This window comes from Phytophthora infestans, genomic scaffold, assembly GCF_000142945.1.
Source record: "Phytophthora infestans T30-4 supercont1.58 genomic scaffold, whole genome shotgun sequence".
NCBI classification, from domain to species: domain Eukaryota; phylum Oomycota; class Peronosporomycetes; order Peronosporales; family Peronosporaceae; genus Phytophthora; species Phytophthora infestans.
In genome coordinates, this window is record NW_003303701.1 from 469,595 (window position 1) to 496,704 (window position 27,110).

The window sequence follows — 27,110 nt, forward strand, 5'->3', positions numbered from 1 at the left end:
CACTAAAAGCAATTCAATCCATTTTTGTGTCAATTACTCTCAACCCGCGTGCATACAAATCCTCATATGAGCTCATTTTAACCAATCGAACCCATCTCAGAGTGGACATTGACCAATCAAACATGCGAGGCTTTTTTATCTCATTGTTAATTCTTTTCTGGACCAAAGAAGTACGGCATCATTTTAGAACCGGTTCGGAACGCGGTTTTTGGAACCTCGGAACTGCACACCTAGTCCGATTCAAGTTTGACTTCCATCGCAAACTGCTGTATCTTGCACACGTTCTCATAGCTTGGCGCCATCATCCTCTTGCGTTTTGAGTCCAGATACTTTTGATATTTGAAATCGGTGAATCTGTCAGGCGGAAGCACGAAGTACAGCCGCGGTGCTGCAGGATTTCCCAGAAGCTTCAACACATCGTGGAGACCTTTTTGCTTGCAGGGGTGTTTGTGTGCACCTGTCACCTGCAACAAAATATCCGGCTTGATGATCGCATCGACCGACTGGTAATTCTTCGCCGCTGGCTGTAGGTAACTCGTGTTAGCAGCAGCGACAATTTCACTGCCATGATTGAAAACGACAACTTTCTCGAATCTCTGAAAAGAAATGACAGGTGCGGCGCCATTGTTGACCAACGCCACAGCAGTGGATTCTTCCATCGCAACGGCATCATCTGCATTCATGCCATCATCACCATCCTCGTCATCGCCGTCCCATTCATCTTCCATAAGGTCATCATCATCATCATCGTACGCCTCGTTGTTTTCGACCAAACGTCGAACTTGAAACGTTCCACCTCGCGGCAGCACTGAATGCACATGCCCTTCGAACAAGTGGCCACGAAGCACAGCAAGAGCACCAACTCCATCCGAGGCAGCAATGAACTCTAGCAGCTTCCGCTTATCCTTCTTGTACAGACGATCGTCCATCTCTTGCTGAACATATTGCGATGCAAAAACGATGTACTCGCTGTCAAAAGCTTTGCTGACGCGATAGTGCAGCAATCGATGCGACACTTGAGCGTCGTTCGCATCAAGTTGACCACAGGCTTTCACCAACCAGTCGAGATCAACAATGTCCATTGCTTTTTCAAGCAACACCTGCTGGTCACCAACTTGTGAAAATCGCAAGACATAGCGAGCAATACCACCCCATCGACGAAAGCAATCCTGCACGACGGCCATAGGTGTATCCGAGTACATCAGCTCACGACATTGTAGAATCTCCTTCAAAGACCACACTGGCATGTAGCAGGACCGGCAATTGGTCTTGTTGAACTCGTACCAGATGGAGCGGCGCGGCGACGTCAAAAGAATCGTCTTCGCTGGGTAATACGCAGGCTTGACGCCATCCACGATGTAGTATGTAGTCGGCTGGTCGAGAATGCGCACAAAATCTTCCTGAGATCCTTGAGCCACCACATTGTGAGCAAATAAAAAGCGCTTATTGAGGCCACCACTCTCATATACCACCGTTGCACCAGCACGGGCAAGAATAAGCACGATCACAAAGCCGAAAAACGTCTTGCCGATTCCCGGGGTGCCGAGGATCACGAGATGCGGTGTGTTCGTCTTTTCATCATGGATCCTCTCGAGACAAAGTTCCCATAGCGTAGGGTAGCAATGACGAATGTAGATACGAGATCCGAGTGTCGAATCACCAAGAAGATACGTGTCTCGGGGTAACTCGACCAATGCGTCAGCTTTCACGTCGGTACTGTCGTTCAGAAATGCTTTCCAAAATGCGACCAGTGCTGGTGGATTCAACGACATACTTTGCGTGATTGGGATATGAACGTCGCCCACAACAAGTTGACGATCTCGAGGCAGCTCAGCTTCCGACAATTGTGGCAGTTCCACCAGCACGTGAATCTTCTTGCGACCAGGCTGAAAGTTTTTCCCAAAGTAATCTTCGTCGAGAATCCACGACGGACGCATCTTGTCATAACCAGTGCTGATGCCACCTTGCAAGAAGCTTTCCGTGTTGCGGTCGTCCGCCAACCAAACGGTTTCCCCTTCCTTTCGCGCCAAGTAGAGCGTCAACAATCGTGAGGGAACAGTGTGCTGCTCGGTGCTCAAGATGCCAGCTAGCTTCTCCTGCAGCGCGCTCACTTTCGCATTGCTCGCTATCTTCACGGGAAACACAGTCCCTTCGCCGTATACCGCGCACTCCAACTCGACCTCTGCCATCTTCGTGCGCAGCAGCACTCATTCACGCAACACACCGCACAGTTTTAGCCAATCACATCACTCCCAAATATTTTTTTTTATTTCTGACAAATATATTCCTCAATATATAGAAACTAAATAATAGTGTTTATCTTGAGCGATAAAAAATAAATATATAGAAATAACAATGTGTAAGTACATCTTCCCAGAAAACCACCCAAAGGCGAGCCAACAGTGCGGCTCAAAAGGCGATTGGTGCCGACACCACGCAAAGTATCAGCCAGCAGTTGCTGAACCAACGATGACCAAGGCTATTGAAGAAATTTATGGTGAGCATTGTATTTAGCACATGAAATCTGTCGATAAATACGATCAGCCCAAGTTGGGGGATTCACGAGTTTTATCACCAAGTGATTGGATCAAGTCAAAGATGCACGTAGTTAACGATTCCGTTGATTACAAGCATAGCGATGATGTCACGCCTGACTTTGGCAACAACGTATACTGTGACGGGGTCACACAGCACCTTGCGCTAGAGGAAGTTATCTTCCGAGAGTATACAAACTCTCAGTGAACGACAGTTCACAGGTCCCCTCTTTATTCAAAAGAGAGCGAAGTGACCTAATTAAGGTAGAATGTAAACTGAGTATATTTATAGGTAGATAAAGCTTGGGTTTAATACAAACTATATGTCACCGATAGAAATACAATGTCGTAATCCAATGGTTGGCTTTGAACGACCTTGGTACTTTGTACCAAATATCCCGAAGTATGACGTGTCACACTTCATGTAACCAGGGTACCCTTAGGGATGCGTACCCCACTACATCCCTTTCACTTAGGTTCGGTTTACCGACCAATCAGAATGAAGAGGTGTTCGTCACAAACTCTCATTCTCAAAGTCGAAAACCATCGACTTGGCCGCGCGAGCGCGGCGGAGGCTCACTTCACAGTTAGACCCTCGAGCAGCAATCTGTGCGCTCTTCTTTTAGGTCTCCACTTCGACCGTTTATCATGCCTCGTGGCACTGCAAAGAGCGGTGCGAAGACACGCTCCAAGGCTGCTGCCGGAAAGGCGCAAGCCAAGAGCACTAAGCCTCACGGCAAAGGCTTGGCACTGAAGGAGGCTACTCAAATGGCCTCCGAGGCGATCGGTTCCTCGGGTGACGAGGCTGTGGGTAAGCGAGCAAGCAAGAGCCGCAGACCGTCGCCCTCGGCCTCTCCAGACAACCCTCCGAACCCTCGGTTCGTAGAACGTGAATTCGACTCTGGCGGTGAGGGCGAAGTCGAGTCCAAGAGCACGCACGACGCTCCTGCGGGCTCTGTGAGAGGGCACAGCCCAGTCCCCAGTGAGCACAAGGACGACAGCGTGCAGTCGCTCGCAAGTGATCAAGGTAATCACAGTCCCAGGACATCTGTCCGCTCTGAGAGTCCGGCCGCCAAGGCTAAGGGCACTCCCAAAGCTGGTGGCGATGAGGAAGAGATTCCTCGCAAACGTCTCTCGCTTGCCGAGAAAACCTCTAAACCCGAAGGCGCCAAGCCCTCATAGAAGCGTACGGCCTCTAAGTCTCCACTCCGCGAAGAGAGAAAGTCTCGACACTCCCATCGGAGCATCTTCGACTCCTCGGGTGAAGAGGAGGAGAAGGAGGAAGAAGATGAGGAGGAGGGTGCTATCGCTGAGCCCCGGGAGGTCAAGAATGACCTTGACCAGCAGCAGCAGGAGGGTTTCCAAGCTGCCCAGCGTGTGCGTGGGGGTTCGGTGGCGGCACCCGTCGGCCAAGGAGCTGCCATCAACACAAGAGGGCATTGGCCTCCCGAGGAGAGCTCTGGGCTGACCTCTTCTTCGAGCTTCTCGTCGCTCCTCGTGGCCTTGTGGGCGGCCACACTTCTAGGGGCATCTACGAAATTGCCCTTGTTCAGAAAGAACAGTTGTTCGTTGCCAACTTGGAGGCTGCTCGGTGTGTGCTTCTCGCGCCACACCGCATTCCCTCTAAGGACTTCACGACTTAAGAAGCCCGAGACCCGGGGTGGTCTCTATCTTCTTTGGGGGTACCCCTGGGTTACGCCCGAGAAGTGTCCCACGTGGATTTCTTGTGAGGACATGTTCTGGGCATGGGTGGAGTCTCTTAAGTACTCACCCACGAAGTTACGGGAACTCCATAAAGATAAGCTGCTGTCCCGCATCCTGGACCAGCGTGATCTTCGTGTGCACTTGGTCAGCAAGCGCATACTGCTAGGGGACATCCTGAAGCGCGCGGCTTCCAGCGCTCACGATGCGCGCGGGTACGAAATGTATTCATCGTCCGTACCCCGTTCGGGCAAGAAGCCCCGGACTACTTATGAAACTGCCGCCGCTTCTGTTCTCAGATTGCGACATCCTTCGGGCAGTCAATCAGGAGCCGTTCAATCGGCTCCCACGAGTTCTCGGAGTGGGCATAACCCCTCCACTTCACGAGGAGCTGTCGCTTACCATCACGCCGTTGCTCCTGGAGGATCCGCTCCACGTGGAAGTGGACTTCTCCATTCCGATCAAGCAGGGACGGAGGTGCTCTCGTACGAGTACGAGTACTCGGCGCCTCCCGAACGCCACTGTCGTACGAGTGCTCCGACTGCGGGTCCGACACAGGGCCCTGAGGTTGCCTGCCTTCGTCAACGTGTCCCCGTGCTTGAGATTGCACTTGGCTTTGGGGCTAGCGGTGATGCTGCCGCCCAGGCCGGGAATCAGGGCGAGCTCGCTCGTCTTGCGGGCCGCCTGCTGGAGCGAGAGGTCGCGAGCCTGCATCTGCGGGTGGATCGCCGGGCCTCTTCCTCCGATGTGGACGAGGCCTTTCGCATGATCCGACGGATCGAGGCTCTGCGGCCACGTTCGGAGCCGCCTGCGGCACACTCCCAGACGTACGTGTATGATGCGTACCCCGCGTACTCAGCGTACTCGGCGTATGGCTCCGGTGTCCGTTCGTACGGAACCCCTCCGGCGTACGGGCTTGACCGCAGCCTTGCCGTTCCGACCGAGGCTTGGGTGCCTGCTTCGACGCCCTCGTCGACGTCAGTGACCGGCCCTCACTTCGAGGAGCTGGGTCAAGGTGGGTCTGCGAGTCAGCAACCCCCTGCGGATCAAAGTACCGCTTAAGACGTCCAATATAGAACGTCGGGTGCGTCTTCATTGACTTTGGCAGGTCGATGGTGTACGACGCACCATGTCTGGCCAGGACTGCAAATGGTCCGATGAAGCGGTACTTCAGCTTGTTGCTGCTGACAGAGCTGACAGTGTCAAGAAGTAGGTTCCTCGTGTCTAAGTCCCCCACCTTAAATATACTTAAGTTTCCTCTGTCATGTTTGTCGGAGTACCCCTTTTGTTTATCTTGGGCCGCTGCTGGCATCGCGGACCCTGCTGACAACGCTCAGATTGGTATCCATAAAAAATTTCCACTTGATTTCGCAGCGAAACTGGTCTCACATCTGAGACCTGGGAGGAAAGGGCTTTCCGAGCCTCTCCTACACTTAGTATAGAGGAGTCAGTGTCTCCTCGAAGAGTGAGAGGCACTCTGGGGTGACGGAAGCCGTTCAAGTAGAACGGCGTGAGCCCCGTGAACGCGTGCACCGCGTTGTTGAGCGCAAACTCAACAGCTGGAAGCTGCGTCGACCACGTACGTGGTGCTGCCGCGCACACACTGCGCAGAGTGTCCTTGAGCACTCGATTGACGCGCTCCGTCTGGCCGTCTGTCTGCGGATGGTCCGCAGTGGACATCTGCAGACAGGTTCCCAGTAAAGGGAACAGCGTTTTCCAAAACGCAGCCGTGAACCGCGGGTCTCGGTCCGAGACAATCGGCTCCGGGAGCCCGTGATAACGGAACACGCCATCGACGAGCAACCTTGCGGTTTGTTCGCCCGTAACAGTGACGGGAACCGGAGCAAGATGTACCATCTTGCTCAGCCGACACACGAACACCAAAATTCCGGTGTTGCCGTGTCCGTCGGCGGGAAGCCCAAAGATGAAGTCAAGACTCATCGACTTCTAACAGTCAGCCGGTACGGGCAGGCTCTGTAGTGGAGCCGAAGAGTGTTCTGCGGGCTTGACCCGCTGGCATGTTTTGCATGTCTTAACGTACCGGGCGGCCCATGGGTCCACCCGAAGGACTGAGAGACCGACAGAAAGATCTTCTCGCGGCCCAAGTGGCCGCTGGAGGCGCGTCGTGCGTCTCCGCGAGGATATCGAACTTCAGATCCTCGTCGTTGGGCACGACCACCCGTGGAGGTTCTGTGGGCTCCACCCGGTTATAGAGGAGGCCATCCTTCAACTCATATGGGTGGAGCCGTGAGCGCTGTCGCGACGAGAGCCAGTCGGCCTTTGCGCTCGCTCCTGCCATAAGGAACTTGACGATAGGCGCGACAGCCTCATCGTCCCGATACGCCGTGCGTATCCGATCATATAGATCCGTTGTCACCCGCGTGATGTGAGCCAACTCTAATCAGGACACTGCGAGAGGGCGTCCGCAAGCACGTTGAGCTTGCCCGGCTTGGATTCGACGCGGAAGTTGTACTCCGCGAAGAAGGACAGCCACCTCGCCATCCTTTGGGAGAGGTGAGGCGAGTTGTCACCGTCCTCAAGGATGCGTGGTCTGTGTAGATTACGAAGGACCGAGAGCCCAGAAGGTGAACACGAAGCTTCACAAGGACATATTTCATTGTCAGGAGCTCCTTGTCGTGGACAGGGTAGTTCCGCTCGGCGGCTTTGAGCTGCCTGGCCTGAAACGAGATGACTCGTTCGTGTCCAGCCGTGTCGGTCTGCAGCAATGCACATCCGATGGCGTAATCGGAGGCATCGCAGACGACGCTAAACGGCTTCGTCTGATCCGGCAGGGCCAGGACAGGGGCCTCTTGGAGACTGACCTTGATGCTGTCAAAAGCATCCTGGTGCTCTTGCTCGCAGCGCCAGTCGATGTCCTTCTGAAGGAGGCTCGACAAGGGCTTAGCGAAGCCCGCGTACCCTGCGCTGTACTTGTGAAGGTAGTTGGCCAAGCCCAACCACTTTCGAAGATCCTTCAAGGATTGGGGCGTCGGCCAGATTGCTATGGCCTTGACCTTGTCTGGGTCAGCCCAAACGCCCACGTTGCTTACGAAGCAACCGAGAACTTTAATCTCTGGTGACGCGAAAACGCACTTGTCGATGTTGGCGTAGAGATTGTTCGCTCGCATTACGTCCAGCACTCGACGGAGGTGTCCTAGATGCACCTCCATGGCCGTCGTGCCTCCCTAGGCACGGCTATAGACGAATATGTCGTCGAAGTACGTCTGTACGAAGGTACGCAAAGGGCGAAACAGTTGCGTCACCAGGCGATTGAACGTCGCCGGGGCGTTAGACAAGCCCTGCGGCATGACGAGCCACTCCCAAAGCATGCCGCTTGGAGTGCTTACCACGGTGAGCGGGATGTCGCTCTCTCGCATGTGGATCTGGTAGTATCCGTCTACCAAATCCAGCGCACTGTACAGTACGCTCCCGGCCATGCTGTTCGACAGCACATCCTTTCGTGGGATTGGTGTTTGGGCCGGCACCGTTGCGCTGTTCAGCTTGTTATAAGCGTGAGCCAGACATCACTTACCGTTCGGCTTCCGAACACAGAAAGTCGGCGTCGAGTGCGGGGATTTCGACTCCCGCACCATGCCTGCCTTCGCTTTCGCGGCGAAGAAGGCATCAATGACCTCGCACTGTTCGCGCGGGAGAGGCCATTGCCTCGTGACACAATACTTTGTGCCGGGCACGAGATCAATCTCGTGCCGTACGCCTCGATCCCGTGGGAGTTGGATCGGTGATTGTTCACCACGTCCGCATACTCTGTCACCAAAGGATACACCGGATCCTTGGGGTTCTTAAGGATCTCAGAACCCAAGTGCGTCTGACGCTGCTTGTTTAGGTCTTCCAGGACGTTCTCGTCCAAGACAGAGGAGGAGTTCAGCTCCTCCTGAGTGCTCTCAGGTCTCGTGAGCACCATCTCAGCAATCTATCCAGCCTTGAAGTTGGCCAGGAAAGACTCAACCGTCATTCCCGCCAGGTTCAGTATCTCTACAACCTCTGGCAACAGTTCCAAGTGGACACCAGATGCCTTGACGGGTATTCCGGTCTCGCCATCGAAGACGTGATAACACTCTTCCACCGGCCTTGTCGGAGGGGCCCGGACTTCGAGTCGCTTGAAGCGACGTCGATCTGAACGAAGTTTGGATCCGACTTGAGGCGGCGGCGGCGTCGTTGCCGACGGCGGCTGTAACGGGGAGCTTTGCTGCCCACGTTTAGGGATGTCGTCGCTACGACATCCGAGGCACTCGTGGCCTCGTGTGGTACTGTGGTACCCACACAGGAAGCGTGTTCAACGCCTTCCTCTTCAGTTAAGGTCTGGGCGACCGCGTGTGGCACTGTGTTACCCACACAGGAAGCGTATCCGACGTCTTCCTCTTCAGTTAAGGTCTGAGCGACCGCGTGTGGCACTGGGTTACCCACACAGGAAGCGTATCCGACGTCTCCCTCTTCCGTTAAGGTCTGGGCGACCGTGAGTGGAACTCTGTTACCCACTCTGAACACACTGTTCTCGGTGTCCATGACAGCTGCAGCTGTCTGCGGAACAAAGTTACCCGCCTGTGGACCTAAGTTACCCACTTGGCCAGCGCCTTTTCTGAGCGCGGTCATCATCAAAACATCCTCGGAGTCGTCATATACGTCGACGACTCCCAAGCACCTGCCGGATGCTTTGGTACCTGTCAGCCCTTGCGGGTGCCCCGGGTCCTGACAGAGGTGGGAACATGACTCACCAATGCTCTGTCGGACTGCACAGGGTGGCTAGCACCGATTGCCTTGCCTCGCCAGTAGATCCAGGGCTCGTGCTTCTCAAGCCAGGGCATACCCAGGATCATATCATATGGATCCATATCGAGAATAGTGAACTGTTCGAGGCTGTCAAATTCTTCAAACTTGACGGCCAGATTCACTTGGACGTTGGGGACAGTGACGACCTTCCCGTCGGCCAGTTGCACTGACACCGTCCCGTTGCCCTTGCTTTCTCTCAAAGCATCGGACAGCTTGTTGCTGGTGCGAGCAAAAGTCTGGCGGCGTGCGAAATTCTTCGACGCCCCAGAATCGATCAAGATTCTAGAGGGATGATCGTATCCCCGTACGCATCCGTGTACTACGAGCAGCCCGCCGCTGTTCTTCGCCGAGGTGAGAGTGCGAAAACTCTCAGGGGCTAAGTTCCCGTGGTACGCGCCACCCGCGCTTTCATCACGAAGACTTAGTTCTTCCCCAGTAGGGCGCCCCGCCCCTACTGGTTCCCGGCGTTCCCCTGGATCCTGGCTCCTGCCAGCGACCCTTGAGAGCGGGCTTGGAGAAGGACCGTTTGCGGAGTCTTTCCGCGGGACTGTCGCGCTTGAAGTGACCCATCTTCCCGCAGCCGAAGCAGCGGCTATCCCGCTGATCGGTGGACCCGAGTTCCATAGGAACTGGTCCGTTGGAGGTTGTTCGACCGGGGGCCGACAAGGCACTCCCAGGCCACGCTGAGGCCGGCGTACGCGCCTGGCGATGGCGGTACGCTTCTTGAAGAGCCACTTGAATCGCCTCTTCAAGGGTGCTTGACTGCACCCGGAACAGGTGAGTGCGTGCGGGGCCGTCCATGAGCACAGTCATCTTGATGTGTTCGATGAGTGGTTTCCCACTAGGGACACGGTGAGGCCCCGTATCTCTTGCACATACTCGTGCAGTTCGCGCCTTTCTTGTTTACACGAGAGGAAGCGCGAACGCTGGCGGTACTCGAAGCCCGCCGTAAGGAACGCGGCTCGGAGCTGTTCACACAGCTGAGCCCAGGATGTGAAACATCCAGGGGATATTGCTTCCCGTGTGTACACCCAACTCTTAGCACGGCCACTAAGGTTGGAGAGTGCAAAAGCAACACGAAGTTGCTCGGTCGAGATCAGAGCCGCGTCCATCGCGAGCTCTACTTCTCGGACCCAGAAGTGAAGGTTCTCGCCTTCCTTCCCTTCGTACTGCTTAACCTTCAGCTGTATTGGCTGCGGGTGAGGCGGATTTGCTTCCGCCGCCGGAGCCTGTAGGTTCTCCCGCACATGCGCGATGAGGCCCTGCTCGTACGCTTCGAACGCATTGACGCGCTCGATCTGCTCGGCCGATGTTGACACCACCAGGCTCTGCAGGGCCTCCATCCCGACGATGCCTGCCACCTTCCGAACCGACTCGAACTGAGAGTCATTCATATGGGAGAAGTCGCTCCTATCCGTGGCAATGAACTTCGAAGAGGTTCAGGTAGTCTACCCGCGGTGGCGTGGATTGACCACAAGTGCTACCAAGTGTGACGGGGTCACACAGCACCTTGCGCTAGAGGAAGTTATCTTCCGAGAGTATACAAACTCTCAGTGAACGGCAGCTCACAGGTCCCCTCTTTATTCAAAAGAAAGCGAAGTAACCTAATTAAGGTAGAATGTAAACTGAGTATATTTATAGGTAGATAAAGCTTGGTTTAATACAAACTATAAGCCACCTATAGAAATGCAATGTCGTTAACCAATGGTTGGCTTTGAACGACCTTGGTACTTTGTACCAAATATCCCGAAGTATGACGTGTCACACTTCATGTAACCAGGGTACACTTAGGGCTACGTACCCCGTTACAGATACACTTACCTCTTGCAATATCAACTCAATGAGCTGGATGGATCATATATACTTAACAATTTCTTCTTTAAGTCCAGTGAAGACCGTGAATCATTTGAAAAAGCGAACGTTGAATGCGGTGTGGAATACTGCATTGCAACTAAATCCTACGATAAGCGATTGTATAGATTATGCATGATGATTCACAATATTTGGTCAGCAACAACCAAAACGTGTGGCTGGATTCTTTGCTCGTCAACCTCATTCTAATTGGTACTTGATGCGCAAGACCTATCTATGTGTAATCAAACAACAAGTAATGCGTTTCAACAAGGAGTGTGCTAATAAAGATATCGATGATTGGTTTGATTCCAAGTATAATCCATCACTGAACGAAGGCAAATTGATAGGGCTTGCTGCTGGTTGTAGTTTTGCTGCATACAAGCAATGGAAATATAAATATGAAATCAAGGAGTCAAGGAAAATTTCCACTTCGAAGACGTTTGAGCATTCCACACCTGATCATGATTTCGAATTGACATTCAAATCTGAGTGGAAGTTGGCAACACTAACTCAACTGGTGGAATTAACTGGCCGAACAATTGACGACATGCGTTCAGCCATGGTTGATACATCATTTGAGATCGATGAGCTTGAATATTGGGCGGAGAAGTATCTAGTGATCGAGAACAAGCCCAACCGTGACTTTGATTTAATTTTTTGTACTTTCGAGAAGATGTTGAAAACTACTAGCTTCGAGTCTCTTCATGTGCTTAAACGATTTGTACTCTACTTCATTCACGAGTTCTACGTCTTTGAAGGAACCGATATCACCTACTACAAGCGTAAGCCAACGGAGGACGATAATTTTGTGATCAAGGCATATGATCCAAAGAACTGCTTCAAGGTGCAAATTCAGTTCATTGAAAACAAGAAGCCACGTTCCATCAAGCTGTCTGACCTTCTCAATACGGCTCCATTCCACAAGTTTGCAAATACTGTCTGCAAATGGGAACATGATCCTAATGGCATGGAGACATTCAGCTTAGCAAATCCACTACTGGCGAAGGATTTGCACGAAGAAATTACCGAATCTGACTTGCACCCAGTGTTAATTGATTACCTGAAGCGTATCATTTGCTTCAATCATCCTGAAAGGTACCAGTGGTTGATGGAGTATATTGGTAGTCTTTGTCACTATCCAGACAACAAGACGAAGGTTATGCTCGTGTTATATTCAATGGAGAAGCAAATTGGGAAGTTTAATTTCTTCAAGCTCCTCACTAGTCCTCTAAGAACAGCAAATACTCACATGACTCAGCGTCTTAATGTCTTTAGCGAGCGTGGATCGCCGCAACTTCGACATAAAAAAATTGTGCTGGTTTGAGGAAATTGCTGGCGATAAGCGCTCGTTTCGTAATTGTCTTGAGCGAATGAAGTCTGCTATCACCGAGTCCGTACAATCTAGTCGAAAGCTCTACCATGAAGAAGAAGTACATAGCAACATCACTGAATTTATTGGTGCTTCCAACAACTTGATTGGCATCGTCGAAGACAAGATGACAATTTTCGATGTAAATCCAGTGGAACAGCACAACAAGGTCTATTATGGAAAGCTGATTGATGATATGATCAAAATGTGAATGAGATGAGCAAATTCGACACATATTTGAAGCGGTTTATCAACCCCAAGCCAAAATCATTCTTCCGATTTTCTAGATATGATTCTATGACAGCTGCTAGCCATGAGAGCATTGCCAACTATGTCAATGAACTTAATGAATCGGGACTAAATGAAATCGTACACAGTGAGTCGAAAGGCCTATATTGCGTGGAGAGAGATATTATGTATCAGCATTATCAAAGGTGGCGTGACAACTGGTAAAGTCCCTGATAAGCGATCAAAATTTTGTGAGAAGATATCGACGTTGGACAAGCGTATCACATTCAAGCGATACAAAGAAAGTGGAGCCACGCCTTATGGATTCTTCTTTCCTATTGACTTTAACCAAGTCGAAAGCTTGCCGAGGCAGCAATACGACGATTGCGACGAGGTTGAGTCATGCCAGCCCCAGTTAATTTCTTCACTCCTTTACGGATTTCGTGACTGAATCCACCAGTTTCTTGTGCGGTGATATCAGCAACTGTATCCATTACAGAGCCTGCAAATGGTTTCCAATTATTTTTCAAAACCCCCCCAATTGATTTTCCAGCTTCTTTCGCGCCATTCCATAAGTCTCCCCAAAATCCACTTCCATCGAGTCCAGATTGATGCGTACGTAAAGCTTCACCGTGAGTCATATGTAAAGTCGTTCCTTTACCAGATTCATTCGCTTTGACAAGCTTCTTATACGTCTCGGGTCCAAAATAGTGGGTAGGACCAGCATTGAGCTGCGCATGCGTCAATCGAACAGGCTTTCCATGCAAAACATTTAAGGCCTGCGCGTGGCTAAGGTTGACACGAAACTCTTTATACATCTTAGCAGATTTCGAAGCAATCGCGTTAGCTGCGGTCACTTATATATAAGCACGAAATAAACAACATGTCAAAGCTTAAATCCAAAACTCAGAATCTAGATGAACTAAAACAAATAATTATTCGGGATCTCGAAATGAGCAATGACAGGCTATCCAAAGCCACAATGAACCTGCGATTGTTCAAATCGGGGAAGGAGACCATGCAATGGGATCCTAAGGAATTTATTGCTCGTATTCAATATCCCAACAAACAGGACGATGCAAATTTTCAGAAAGTGTATGGTGTTCAGAGCTCTGACATGATTGCTGAATTGATACGTCTTTACAAAAGCAAAGAGAGTCTTATCCTAACTTTGAATGCACTTTGCAAGATGGTGAAGAATCGATTTCCTGACGCGTTTCAATACTATAACGCAGTGAGAAAGGTACTTAACAAGCAGAATAAGGAGGAAAAATTGGATAATGAGCTCACGCCTGAAGAAAAGAAGAAATACATTAGCTACCAAGAACTGATAGCAGTTCCACAAAAAGTCAAGAAGATTATCATGGATACGTATGGCGAAATGTTCCTATCAAACAATGAGCTAAGCAAACTTACCAAAGCGAAACGAATTGATAATCTACGCCTTATTTTTGACTATGTCACACTATATCTCAATGTCAATTATTCTCTGCGTCTCATATGGCCCTCAGTCTATCTGAAGAGAGTTGATGGTGGTAACTAACGAAGCTCTACTCGAATAATTTTAAGAACGTTCGCCCCATGGGTGCGCAAATTATTGATTTAGATGGAACAACGAACAATCTTATTGCTAAGGAATTAGCAATAAGATTGATCGTTGTTCAGGCTCTCTCGGGCAAACACCAGCAAAGCTACTTTGGCGTGTTTACAACAATAGTCCAGGCGAATATGACAGTAATAATGGATTCAGTTCAGTTCTCTTAAAGCTCTTCGTAATACAATGGAAAGCCAACGAGCATGAACATGATCCGTCACATTGTTGAATCACATCTGATCCAATCACCAACATATGCAAAGCTTACTAATAGAGAAAAACATGACCTTCACGCTAAGCTACTCCATAGCCCGTTTGCTGCCAATACTAGCTACAACAAGATTTCAAACAGATCCACAGCATCAGAGGTCAGCGAGGAAGCTCCTGACTTCTCATATGAGCCAGCGCCTCAACCTCCATCACCTGCTAAGCCGCAAACACGCTCTAAAGCACGTAGGGACCGCATATTTCATGGAAATTTCACTCCAACAGGCAGTGATAAATCACTTGAAATTAAAATCGAGAAGTAATATGAATACACCCAATATAAAAAGCAAATCACATCCAAATGACGTCCAAACGGGGTCCACATGTTATGAATTTCAATGGATTGCACGCGCGTCTACGAAGCGGAAAAACACTTGTAAATCTGAAGACTATGCTCGTCGCTCATGCGTTCGTTGATTTATGGCACCTGATTGAAGATGAGAAGAGATTCGACAAGAATATCTTCATCCTTCTCGACGAGCCTGAGCAAGACGTTATGAGAAATTGCTTGAGCGAATGTCATATCAAGTCACGAGAATTTGATCCGGCTTACAATGAGCAACTGGGTGGTGTAGATAAACGCTTGAAAATGCTACAAGGAGCTACAGCTATTGGAGATGATAATCCAGGCATTAAAAGGAAATGAAGCAACTTCTTGACAAGCTGTATGAGAAAGGAGTATTTTCAGCAAATTATTATACCCAATTCAAGCGGATGATGCAGCTCTCTTAGAGTCACGCTTGAAGGTGAGTAGCTTACTCGTATCAATGTATTTGGGCTTCTTTGCCTTTTTTGCTCCTTGGCGAGTTGGCTAACACTGACCTTCTCCAGTTGCTTCGTCAGAGTCTCAATGTTTGTGGAGCCATGGTCTGTCTTGGAGGGTCCAAGCGGCTTGACAGTTCCGCAGGTGACACCATCACCGTCAATATCCATTGGTTGTGGCATCATCTCCCTGCGAATTCTTTTACGTCGATGCATTTTCTTCACTTGTGTATATATAAGCAAATCAAAATGTCATTTCCAGTTTTGTTGAACGTCAACAATCAAAACAACTTGTATCTGACCAACAACACGACCGGTGAATACTACTACTTCGTCTCGTGTGCTGAGAATCCATTCGCGTATGCGATTCAGCTCATGATACTGTATGTAAAGAATGTCACTGGATACACAGCAGCAAGCGGCTTCCCAACAATGCTAGCCACTGCATACAGTCCTCAGCTTCAAATTGATAACTCTAGATTTGGAGCTATCGTTGGGCTATCCAATGGTGTCTATCCTGCTGCTCAAACTACGAGCGCTTACGCCATCAATAGCAACGCCACACCTCCTGTCGCTGCTGTAATTCTAGGGCTGTCTGATCTTTATAACCCAATTGCAAGCAACAATCAAGTTCTCCACACCTTCACAAGCGCTGAAGTAGGATTCGGCGGACTTATTACCACGTCACAAGGTAAAGGTATTGCATATTGGCCGATGCAAGGAACCAATAACGAGATCACGTTGAGCTTCTATGATCAAGACATGCGTCCGTTGCAGATTATCGATCCTAACGTGTGTATTCGTTTGCCAATGAGACAAAAAAATATGACTCGACGATGTGATTACCTTTCGCAGATATACTCGATGACATTGCGATAGATCTTGCTTTCGATGATGTCCATTAACATAGTGCTCATCTTCTCAGATGTTACTCGCTTCTAGAGATCAATAAATTCTTTGACTGGCATATCACTTGGAAAGTCGCGGCAAATAATTGCAAGATCTCGTTGGGTCAAATTACGGCTGAGAACCACATATTGGCTGTTGATGCGAATCGTCTGTGGAATACCAAAGTAGCTCTGACTAATGTAGATCATACTCGATCCTTGTTTTTGGCCTCTGATGAAGTATTGACCGATTTGAGCTTGAGTCTTCTTTGGTTCGAGCACCAAATTATCAAATATAACGAGTTTGCTTGTACTCTAGTCATAATCGCTCATTGCTGGAACTACTCCATTTTCAAAATCTCGACGTCATCGATGGTATCCTTAAAATGATCGTAGAGCGTCTCATTCGTTTTCGTGCAGATGACGATCTTTGTAAAGCATTTGCTAAGCAGAGCGATGATATAGAGGATGGTGCTGGATTTTCCACTGCCCGATGGACTTGCTATGCAGAGCCTGAAAGGTAATTCAAAATGGTCATTATTTGGATATATCTTGAGCTTTTTATCTATCGTTTCATAGAAGTTAATCATATTTCTGTGATTGTATATACAAGTAATCAAAATGTCTTCCCTTCCACCAACAACCAATAGTTCAGTCTTCAATAGCTCTTTATTCCTTGGATCAAATATTTACTTGACCATCGCCACCGCTGGCAAGAGATACCAGAAACTCGGTGGGACTGGAGTCTTCAGTTCATTGGCTGTAGCAGGTAATCTCGACTGTGGATCGCTGACGATTGCACGAGCTGCTGTTGATCTCAGTTCACTGTCAGGAGTCACAGCTGGCACAGTTACAGCATCCAAGTTATTTGTGGTCGATGCGAATTAAGATATCAGCTCATTTCGTAATTTGACGGCAGTAAATCTTACTGGAACTCTACTGACGGCAGCGCAACCGAATATCACGTCGATTGGAACATTGTCGTCTCTGAATGTGTCTGGAGGATTGACAGCATCTACGTTGACTGGAACGCTTAGCACAGCAGCTCAACATAATATTACATCGCTTGGAACTCTCACAACTGGATTGCAAACAACGATCAGCAACAACACAACTTCATTTGCAAGCTATGCGCGTTGGACAAACAGTCTTATTACGCCAATGAGCTGTGTGCTCGAAGTGTCAAACATCGCGCCTAGGTTCGGAGCAATCTCGCAACATCCTTTTCGTGTCTGTTCAGGCAATGCAATTGCAATATGGATGGATGTTAGCCAGAACGTGAGAATTGGAACCGTAGCACCATCTGGAGCGTATAAGTTAAAATTAGATGGATCTATAAACGCTACCGCAATTAACATCAATGGAGTTGCAGTTGCTTTTCGGCTGATATAACATCTATCACCGGTATCACTGCGGGGATAGCTTCCGCAAACAAAGCTTTGGTTGCTGACAGTAGCCTAAATATCGCTGGAATAAATTCTCTCAGCGCAACATCATTGACTGGAACTTTGCTTACTCCAGCTTAACCAAACATAACGAGCGTTGGTACATTATCTAGTTTGAATCTGTCGGGTTTCAGGTATCACTCACACACAGAGTGCTGGAGGCAATGTTACTTTATTTACTAACTCAACAGCTGTAAGCACGCTCACCATCGGTATTGCAAGTGCTGGTGGCGCATGCGATATTCGATCAAGTACTGCAAGCGATCTATACCTGGATGCTAATAATACGAGAAGGCTCTCGATTAAAAGTGGAGGTAATGTCGGTATCAATACACTTCTCCAGGTTATCAACTTGATGTGAGCGGGTCTTTTAGTTCCACCAGCTTTTACATGGACAGAGCGCTTATCACAGCCTCGGCAACATATTTGAATGGTGTAACGGGGTATGGAACGTAGCCGGCTTAGCAGGTGATGGAGGTTGAGGCGCTGGCTCATATGAAAAGTCGGGAGCTTCCTCGCTAACCTCTGATGCTGTGGATCTGTTTGCAATCTTGTTGTAGCTAGTATTGGCAGCAAACGTGCTATGGAGTAGCTTAGCGTGAAGGTCATGTTTTTCTCTATTAGTAAGCTTCGCATATGTTGGTGATTGGATCAGATGTGATTCAACAATGTGGCGCATCATGTCCATTCTCATTGGCTTTCCATTGTATTTTACGAAGAGCTTTAAGAGAACTGAACTGAATCCATTATTACTGTCATATTCGCCTGGACTATTGTTGTAAACACGCCAAAGTAGCTTTGCTGGTGTTTGCCCGAGAGAGCCTGAAAAAAAATGAAGAAAGTTAGCAATAAGATTGATCGCTGTTCCATCTAGATTAATAATTTGCGCACCCATGAGGCGAACGTTCTTAAAATGATTCGAGTAGAGCTTCGTTCCTTGGAGGTAGTTACCACCATCAACTTTCTTCAGATAGACTGAGGGCCATATGAGACGCAGAGAATAATTGACATTGAGATATAGTGTGACATAGTCAAAAATAAGGCGTAGATTATCAATTCGTTTCGCTTTGGTAAGTTTGCTTAGCTCATTGTTTGATAGGAACATTTCGCCATATGTATCCATGATAATCTTCTTGACTTTTTGTGGAACTGCTATCAATTCTTGGTAGCTAATGTATTTCTTCTTTTCTTCAGGCGTGAGCTCATTATCCAATTTTTCCTCCTTATTCTGCTTGTTAAGTACCTTTCTCACTGCGTTATAGTATTGAAACGCGTCAGGAAATCGATTCTTCACCATCTTGCAAAGTGCATTCAAAGTTAGGATAAGACTCTCTTTGCTTTTGTAAAGACGTATCAATTCAGCAATCATGTCAGAGCTCTGAACACCATACACTTTCTGAAAATTTGCATCGTCCTGTTTGTTGGGATATTGAATACGAGCAATAAATTCCTTAGGATCCCATTGCATGGTCTCCTTCCCCGATTTGAACAATCGCAGGTTCATTGTGGCTTTGGATAGCCTGTCATTGCTCATTTCGAGATCGCGAATAATTGTTTGTTTTAGTTCATCTAGATTCTGAGTTTTGGATTTAAGCTTTGACATGTTGTTTATTTCGTGCTTATATGTAAGTTATCACAAATAACGCGATTGCTTCGAAATCTGCTAAGACGTATAAAGAGTTTCGTGTCAACCTTAGCCACGCGCAGGCCTTAAAGGTTTTGCATGGAAAGCCTGTTCGATTGACGCATGCGCAGCTCAATGCTGGTCCTACCCACTATTTTGGACCCGAGACGTATAAGAAGCTTGTCAAAGCGAATGAATCTGGTAAAGGAACGACTTTACATATGACTCACGGTGAAGCTTTACGTCTGGACTCGATGGAAGTGGATTTTGGGGAGACTTATGGAATGGCGCGAAAGAAGCTGGAAAATCAATTTGGGGGGTTTTGAAAAATAATTGGAAACCATTTGCAGGCTCTGTAATGGATACAGTTGCTGATATCACCGCACAAGAAACTGGTGGATTCAGTCACGAAATCCGTAAAGGAGTGAAGCAATTAACTGGGGCTGGCATGACTCAACCTCGTCGCAATCGTCGTATTGCTGCCTCGGCAAGCTTTCGACTTGGTTAAAGTCAATAGGAAAGAAGAATCCATAAGGCGTGGCTCCACTTTCTTTGTATCGCTTGAATGTGATACGCTTGTCCAACGTCGATATCTTCTCACAAAATTTTGATCGCTTATCAGGGACTTCATCAGATGTCTCACGCCACCTTTGATAATGCTGATACATAATATCTCTCTCCACGCAATATAGGCCTTTCGACTCACTGTGTACAATTCCATTTAGTCCAGATTCATTAACCCAATGAACGCCGTAATCTGTATAATACGTAATATGACATGATGCAGGTTTAAATGAATCAACAGCTTGGACGCGACGTCGTTCAGGCTACTACACCGCATATATAAGTTTGTACAGACCACCATGGGAGTTTTTATCATTATTGATCGGCGAGGGGGAGATAGAAAGGTACTATTCGAAACACATAGAAAATCCAATATAAACGGCCTAGAGGTTTGAAAATTCTAATGCAAGCCCTTTAGCTCCTCTCTGCCCAAAACCTCCACCACTCAACCAAAAATGCCGGAAACGATCGACAGGAAGGAGTTTAAGCGTCTGTGGGGGTCGCTAAAAAAGGCTGGTTGGCGGGCAAGACCTCCTTCAGGTCCCCTCTCCGATCATGCGTATCTCAAGCCTGGCGTGAAAGGAAAGCTAGACAACTACAAGGCTGACACTGATTACTTTATCGGTACGTTGTGTTTAGCAGTAATAACTACTCCGTCTAACCCTGTGTGGTGTAGGTCCCAAGCCTTTGTGGAAGTATGCTCTGCGTGAGGGTCTAGTACCTTTCCCCCCTCAACAATGTATGACGGGATGCTCTACAGCTCCAACGACTGTAATGCGTAGAGCGAAGGGGGAGACAGAGCGTGTTGCGGTACCGTGCCCGCAGCTTGTGGTTGATTATCACCAAGGTATGGGCGGAGTAGATCGCCATGATCAACGCCGCCTTCAGCGCTATTCAATCCAGCTTACTGTGGCCTTCAAAAAGTACTATCGGCAACTCTTCATGGGTTTTGTGGACATGGCGATAGTCAACGGTTTTATTTTACATATAATTATTCTCAAGCAAAAAGGGCTGCCAGTGCCAACACACGCGCAGTATATGCGCCGACTTCACACCGAGCTTTTGTCCACGAACGAAGCCACACTGCGTACAAACACCAACGCCGAGGACCTCGTTTCTGAGCCTATTCACACGCAACCGCACAGACTGCGAAACAATGAGGAAAAGTACGGAGGCAAGAAGCGAAAAAAACCCAGAGATGGATCAACCGCCAGCAACCTCCAGCGTAAAGGGCAGAAGCGTAAGGGCAAGCGCCGCCAGCACTTGTGCAACGTTTGCTCAGCCTTGGCAACTCCCCAGACAAAGAGCTTTGAAACCAGTTACTACTGCGAGCAGTGCACATCAAACTTCGGAGGCTACATACCTCTATATAACAAGGTTCGCCACGAGGAAACCGGCAACACGCTCACATGCGGTTAAATATGGCATGATTTGTGGCGCAACGGCACTGCCATCCCTGCTCACCTCAAGAAGCGTATTCGCTTCCGCAAGCGAAAGAACTTCGAGATTTCGAGCGACAGCGACGACGGCGGCAGCGACGCGAATGAGGATTGCGTGGATATCCAGGATAGCGAGTAACTAGGCGTAGATGATGCAGCCCGTACACTCACCAATTTTTCGGCCAGCTCTTGCCTAGTTCTTCTTCTACTCTTGCTAGTCTAGAACTGGCCAAAAATTTGGTGAGCGTACTGGTGACGTAGTGGCACGCTTCGCCTCGCATTTAGGCGCAAACGCAGATTGCCCAGACCCATCAGATTCAGCGGGATACTCGAAGTAGAAGGATATGCGACAAAAGTCACGTCACATTTGCCCGATGAAATCATGACATTTTACCAGCCGGTGGGCACATTGTTGTTTTTCTACGACAGATTGCAGTCTATATGTACCTGGTCGCAGCGTTTTCGCTACATCCCATTGCGGACGGCTTGCAATGCATTAAGTTTGCAAAAGTGGCAGGTATAGTTTGTTATAGATAATCATTTACTCTGTATTATACAGAATATCATGAAGCGGGCATTGGGTTAAGTTCATTGACATAGTTGGCAATGCCCTCATTGCTAGCAGTTGTCATAGAATCATAGATAGGAGTTCGAAAGAAGATTTTTTGGCTTGGGATTGGCAAACTGCTTCAAATATGTGTCGAATTTGCTCATCTCATTATCATTTTTGATCACATCATCAATCATCTTTCCATAATAAACCTTGTTGTGCTGTTCCGCTGGATTTACATCGAAAATTGCCATCTTGTCTTCGACGATGCCAATCAAGTTGTTGGAAGCACCAATAAATTCAGTGATGTTGCTATGTACTTCTTCTTCATGGTAAATTTGTTTTTGATTGTACGGACTCGGTGATAGCAGACTTCCTTCACTCAAGGCAATTACGAAACGAGCGCTTATCGCCAGCAATTTCCACAAACCAGCACAATTTTCTATGTTTAAGTTGCGGCGATCCACGCTCGCCAAAGACATTAAGATGCTGAGTCATGTCAGTATTTGCTGTTCCCAGAAGACTAGTGAGGAGCTTGAAGAAATTAGACTTCCCAATTTGCTTCTCCATTGAACATAACACGAGCATAACCTTCGTCTTGTAGTCTGGATAGTGACAAAGGCTAACAATATACTTCATCAACCACTGGTACCTCTCAGGATGGTTGAAGCAAATGATACGCTTCAGGTAATCAATTAACACTGGGTGCAAGTCAGATTCGGTAATTTCTTCGTGCAAATAAATCGCCAGTAGTGGATTTGCTAAGCTGAATGTCTCCATGTCATTTGGATCATGTTCCCATTTGCAGACAGTATGTGCACACTTGTGAAATGGAACCGTATTGAAAAGGTCAGACAGCTTGATGGAGCGTGGCTTTTTGCGCTCCATTTCTTCCTGTTTGACTTTAGTTTTTGGTCGGAGATTAGGAGATGTCTCATCTGGAGCAGGCGCATCACGTTTACGTTTCAAGAACGCTTTTGCGATTTCATGGCCTTATCGTCAATGTCTTCTTTAGTAGTCTTACGGTTATGCATAAATACCTTGCTTCTAAAGTCTTTTTTTCGTCAAGTATTTTCGAATACGATCTTGAAAAGCTTCTTCCACATCCATTTTTTTCTTTCTTTTAGTGTACTCGAAGTTGTTCATATGATTCGTGAATTTTCGTCATTGAATATTTTCTCGAACGAGAAGCTCGGTGGAGCGTTCATGCTCCCGTCCGTATCAGTTTGCTGAGGGACATACTTATGAAGATGTGGATTCGGATTTGGTTTCTTTTGGTTAGGGTTTGGTTTCTTTTGGTGAGTCATGGAGCTTTCCTTCGTCACCCTTAACTACTGGAGGAGCCTTCTTCGTGAGCTTACTAGTGATCTGATCATAGTCATAATCTCGTGATTTGCCCATGACTTGTTGGCACAGAGTTGCCAAAGAATCGCTGCTAGCGAGGTCTAAAGCTTGCTGCTGAATCCTTGCTTTCAGCTTCGCGCCTTGGACAAAATCACTTTTGGTCATTGCATTGTAGTAGCGATCATACGCTTTTTGCTTAGTTTGATTATCAGTGAAGAAGCCGCTCATTTGTGCCTGGATGCTATATTTGGCAAATAAAAAAATACTAATTGATAGCGGGTTGGCATTAAGTTTTCAACCGCGCCTAGAAAGACAGTGTCCAAAGCAGTATCTACAGTTGCTACGACTTCACGTAGAATATGAGAATAAATCGTAAGCGCGTAGTTCGTGTTGTTCGTACCCGAAACAATGATCGACTTGCCTGCACCATCTTCGCTGGGTAGACGACGGCCAATGTCAACAGCAATGAATCGGTACAGTGATTCCCATAGACGCTGAGACAGTAAGCCAACATTAGTGACCTAGCATCAGCGCCAGATTTTGACATTTCTTGTACGAATAGATCGTAGCCGAAGTTGACAGGATTATTTCAAATTGGGACGTTACCCAAATTGGGACGTTACCCACCGTTACTTGGATATTTTGTAAGCTGTATAAGGACTCGTCGTGGCTGGAATCGCTGAAAAGCAACTACGGAATGGATTGATCGCATCTGATAAAGAGCTTGATCCAAGAGTTACGTTTGTAATAACAGGTTGCATAATCAATTTCTTTGGATTGGCAATACCATTCGTCAGAGTCCATCTAAATGACTGACCGGATTGGACAGTAAACTTGCAAACTTGCTGATTACACGTTCAAAGTAACGGAACGTCTTCTTTTGGATGAGAGCGTTGTCAGCTGATGGATTTGGGCTATACGTTGGAACCAGTAGACGAGAGAATGTCTGCGATGGAGCAATACCACTTTCCGAAGTTGCAGTACCACTAACATCGGCTGTGACTAATAAATTTGTTGATCCTGGAACAGCTAAACCAGTTGACTCGCCAGTGTTGGTTGTATTTGCGGATGAACCATTCCGGAGAATTGGGCAAGTGTTGCCGAAGCTCATGTTACTGTTCATGCTAGCAATATTCGTTGCTGCAACCGTACCTGGTGATCCACCAGTTGTAATTGACGTAGCAGAGCGGTTATAGCTGATATAGATGAACCCCTTCGTGTTCTTTTGCATTGTACATTTCTTGAAGTAGTCGGATAAGTCAGAGAGCTTAAGGCAGGCTAAATAATGCGCTACGCTAAACGGAGCACCGGCAGCAAAGGCGCCAGCTGGCGCGACGTATACTTGCGGCTTTGACACAGCTTGGATATTGGCATTAGATCCCATGATATCATATGCAAGGTTACCGCTGCTTTGATCAAGCGCGGTGAATAGCGATCGTTTGTACGCACCTCCATTCGAAAATGTGTTAAAAAGACCCCATTCGCCAACGGTGCCGCTAATATAATTGGATGCTGCCATGTTGTCAAGATTTTGGGCGACTCCGGGAATTGGTAGACGATATTCATCTAGCACGAAGTTGCTCGTTGGTCCTCGTTTAATGTAGGAGTTGTAGTCCCATTCGGTTAGCGCCTTGAACGTAGCATTCACATTTTCATGAACTTGATTCGTCTGAACGGTCTCGCCATCTACAACAACTTGAACGGAATCAATGAATTGCCAGGCATCTGCCTTAGGAACAAGCTGATCAACGGTACAAGCAGCGGTCGAGGTAACAGAAGATTCTCCAGCATTGAGAATCTGAAGCTTGATTGGAAGATCAATGACGGCCTCTTCCCAGTTGACAAACGCAGCTTGAGAAGAGATCGTGGATAGGTTGAATTGAATTTGACCAGCGTATTTACCAGTGTTACTAGTCGAATCCTGAATATAGGTCCATTTCTTATCACGAAAGAGCGTTTCAGCTGGAGCTGGTTCGACGGAGTGCTCGAAAGCAGAGATATCACTTGCGGTGGGCATTGTATAGTACGAGTTTGCTTTATATTGGGCAAGATATAGATCTTCAGCAAAAACATAATATGAGCGAAAAGAAAATTATTAAATTGTCTCGAACAACAGATGATCAACTAATGAAACTCGCTCTTCTCTTGGGGTAAAGGTAGATCAAATCGATTTCAAGCTAAATCTTGATAGAAGCACAGATTATGCAATAATCAATATGGGCAATCCAATTATCAGAGGCACACATTGGCCGGCAGTCTCAAACAAAGACAAGCGCTACTTCGATCCTCTAGGCCTTCCAAGACCACGCGTTTTTTCCAAAGACTATTCTTATCGCGAAATTGATATCTAAGACCCCCGATTCGGGCACTGTGATGGCTTCTGTATCTTATGGCTCTACTATTTGCAGCATGGAAAAGAAGACGAGTTCTACAAACTATTCAAGCAGCTCGGATAATGACATCTGTAATATAAATTATGCAAGCGTTAGACTCTCAATGTCACCAGGCAGAAACTCGCGATTGATGAGATTGAGTTGATTTTGAGATTTTTGAATTTGCTCTTGTTGAGATTCAATCATCTTTTCAATGCGCGTGGGCTCTCCGACAAAGTCAAAACCCTTAAATCCAGCGATCAAGCGGCTGTATACCTCATATCTATAATTGCCAATATAGTCTTGTATGGCTAGATTGTATATTCTAGAATATTTAGTCTGTATATACAGATATTGCTGCATGATCGCTACCATAAATAGTTTTTCGAGAACCACTCGGGAGTGTAAGGATGCTGATCATCAATCGGACCATGTCGCTTATAGTATCGCTCTCTTCGCTTTGTATCTTTGTGATCATGGTCACGGTATGCTTTTAAATTTGTGCGATCTTGATATTGCTGATAGGACTCACCATTGGACTTGATTGCTCCAAACGACACGACTCTGCCATCGCTGAGCAACGCATCGTATTTTTGCCCTTGCGCTTGGAAACGCGGAGCTTATATCGTGTATCGCGACAGAGCGATTACAGCTATGAGCGATAGCACCGATAAGATTGATAGATTGAAAATCCTCAAAAGTGAATTGGAGCGCCTGCAGGTCTTGTAAAAATAATACCTCACTTCGAAGACTGGTTCATATTCGCCATCACCAAACTCAAGGTCTTCTCTCGAATGTTAGCATCAGACTTCAACTTATCAGTGTCGAATGTAAATGGCTTCACGTTGATTGGTGCGATTGTTGGAGTGTAAACTTTGTCATCATTATCATCAATAACGACTGGCTCCTCATCAGCTGTATCAACGTATTGAATGCCCATTTTCTAGGTATATTTATCTGAAATATATTTAAGATAATGTAGAAACGATGTAATTATCTTCATGTTGTTCATGTGTCGTTTCTATGAGTGACGCTTAGCGCGTATCGGCCTCCATGGTTATCTACACACTGTTATTATCTATATCTCTAAAACAAATTGCCAGGGTCACATAACAATTCTATCTTAAGCGTTGAAAATATATGCAATTGGATCCTCAATTCGTTGTTGTTGCTCCTCCTTCACGCATCGTGCATTAACAAAATTTCGTATCATTTGCTGGTAATTGGCATCACGTCGTTTCTGACGATTACTTCTGGTATCTTTATGATAAGATTGACGCGAGTGATTCATGACTGTTTATATGTACCTGGAGAGAGTAAAACAAAATATCATAGTCTAAGCACTCTGTTCTTCAAGCCACTGCTTGTGCTTCTTCGATCGAACGTGAACATGGTGATTTGCAGCAGAACATTTGCCACCACATTCACAATTGGATCGAGCTGCGAGTCGGGCTTTAGAAATTGCATCCCATCGTTGCTTATTTGCCCTATAGTATTCTTTATTGTAGGCCTTGAATTTCTCTTTATTATCTTTTCGATACTATTTTGTTCGCAGCTGATCTATCGCAAACGCATTGTGTTTATTTACTGCTGTTTTTCTAAATTTGCCATCCAAAGTTGTTCATATGCTTAAAGATGCTGTTTGTCTACAACCTCATACTCCTTCGCGAGAGTGATCTTGAATTTTCGATGCCGTGAGTTTTGAAGTATAGAAAGATTGACATCTGTGTATGCTTGCCTTCGACCCAGCTTCGAAAGTTTTTTTTTGTGTCCTCGCCAACGCCATGA

At 47.4% G+C, this 27,110-nt stretch overlaps 1 protein-coding gene across 1 annotated transcript; it reads right to left on the reverse strand.

Moving 5' to 3' along the window:
• Positions 1-230: 230 nt before the first annotated feature.
• PITG_17527 (crinkler (CRN) family protein, putative) lies at positions 231-2,189 on the reverse strand (the record flags this gene model as incomplete). The annotated part of the gene is made up of 1 exon (XM_002896543.1): positions 231-2,189. The coding sequence occupies one exon, from the start codon at positions 2,187-2,189 to the stop codon at positions 231-233; it is 1,959 nt and encodes a 652-aa protein (XP_002896589.1).
• Between the last annotated feature and the right edge of the window lie 24,921 nt (positions 2,190-27,110).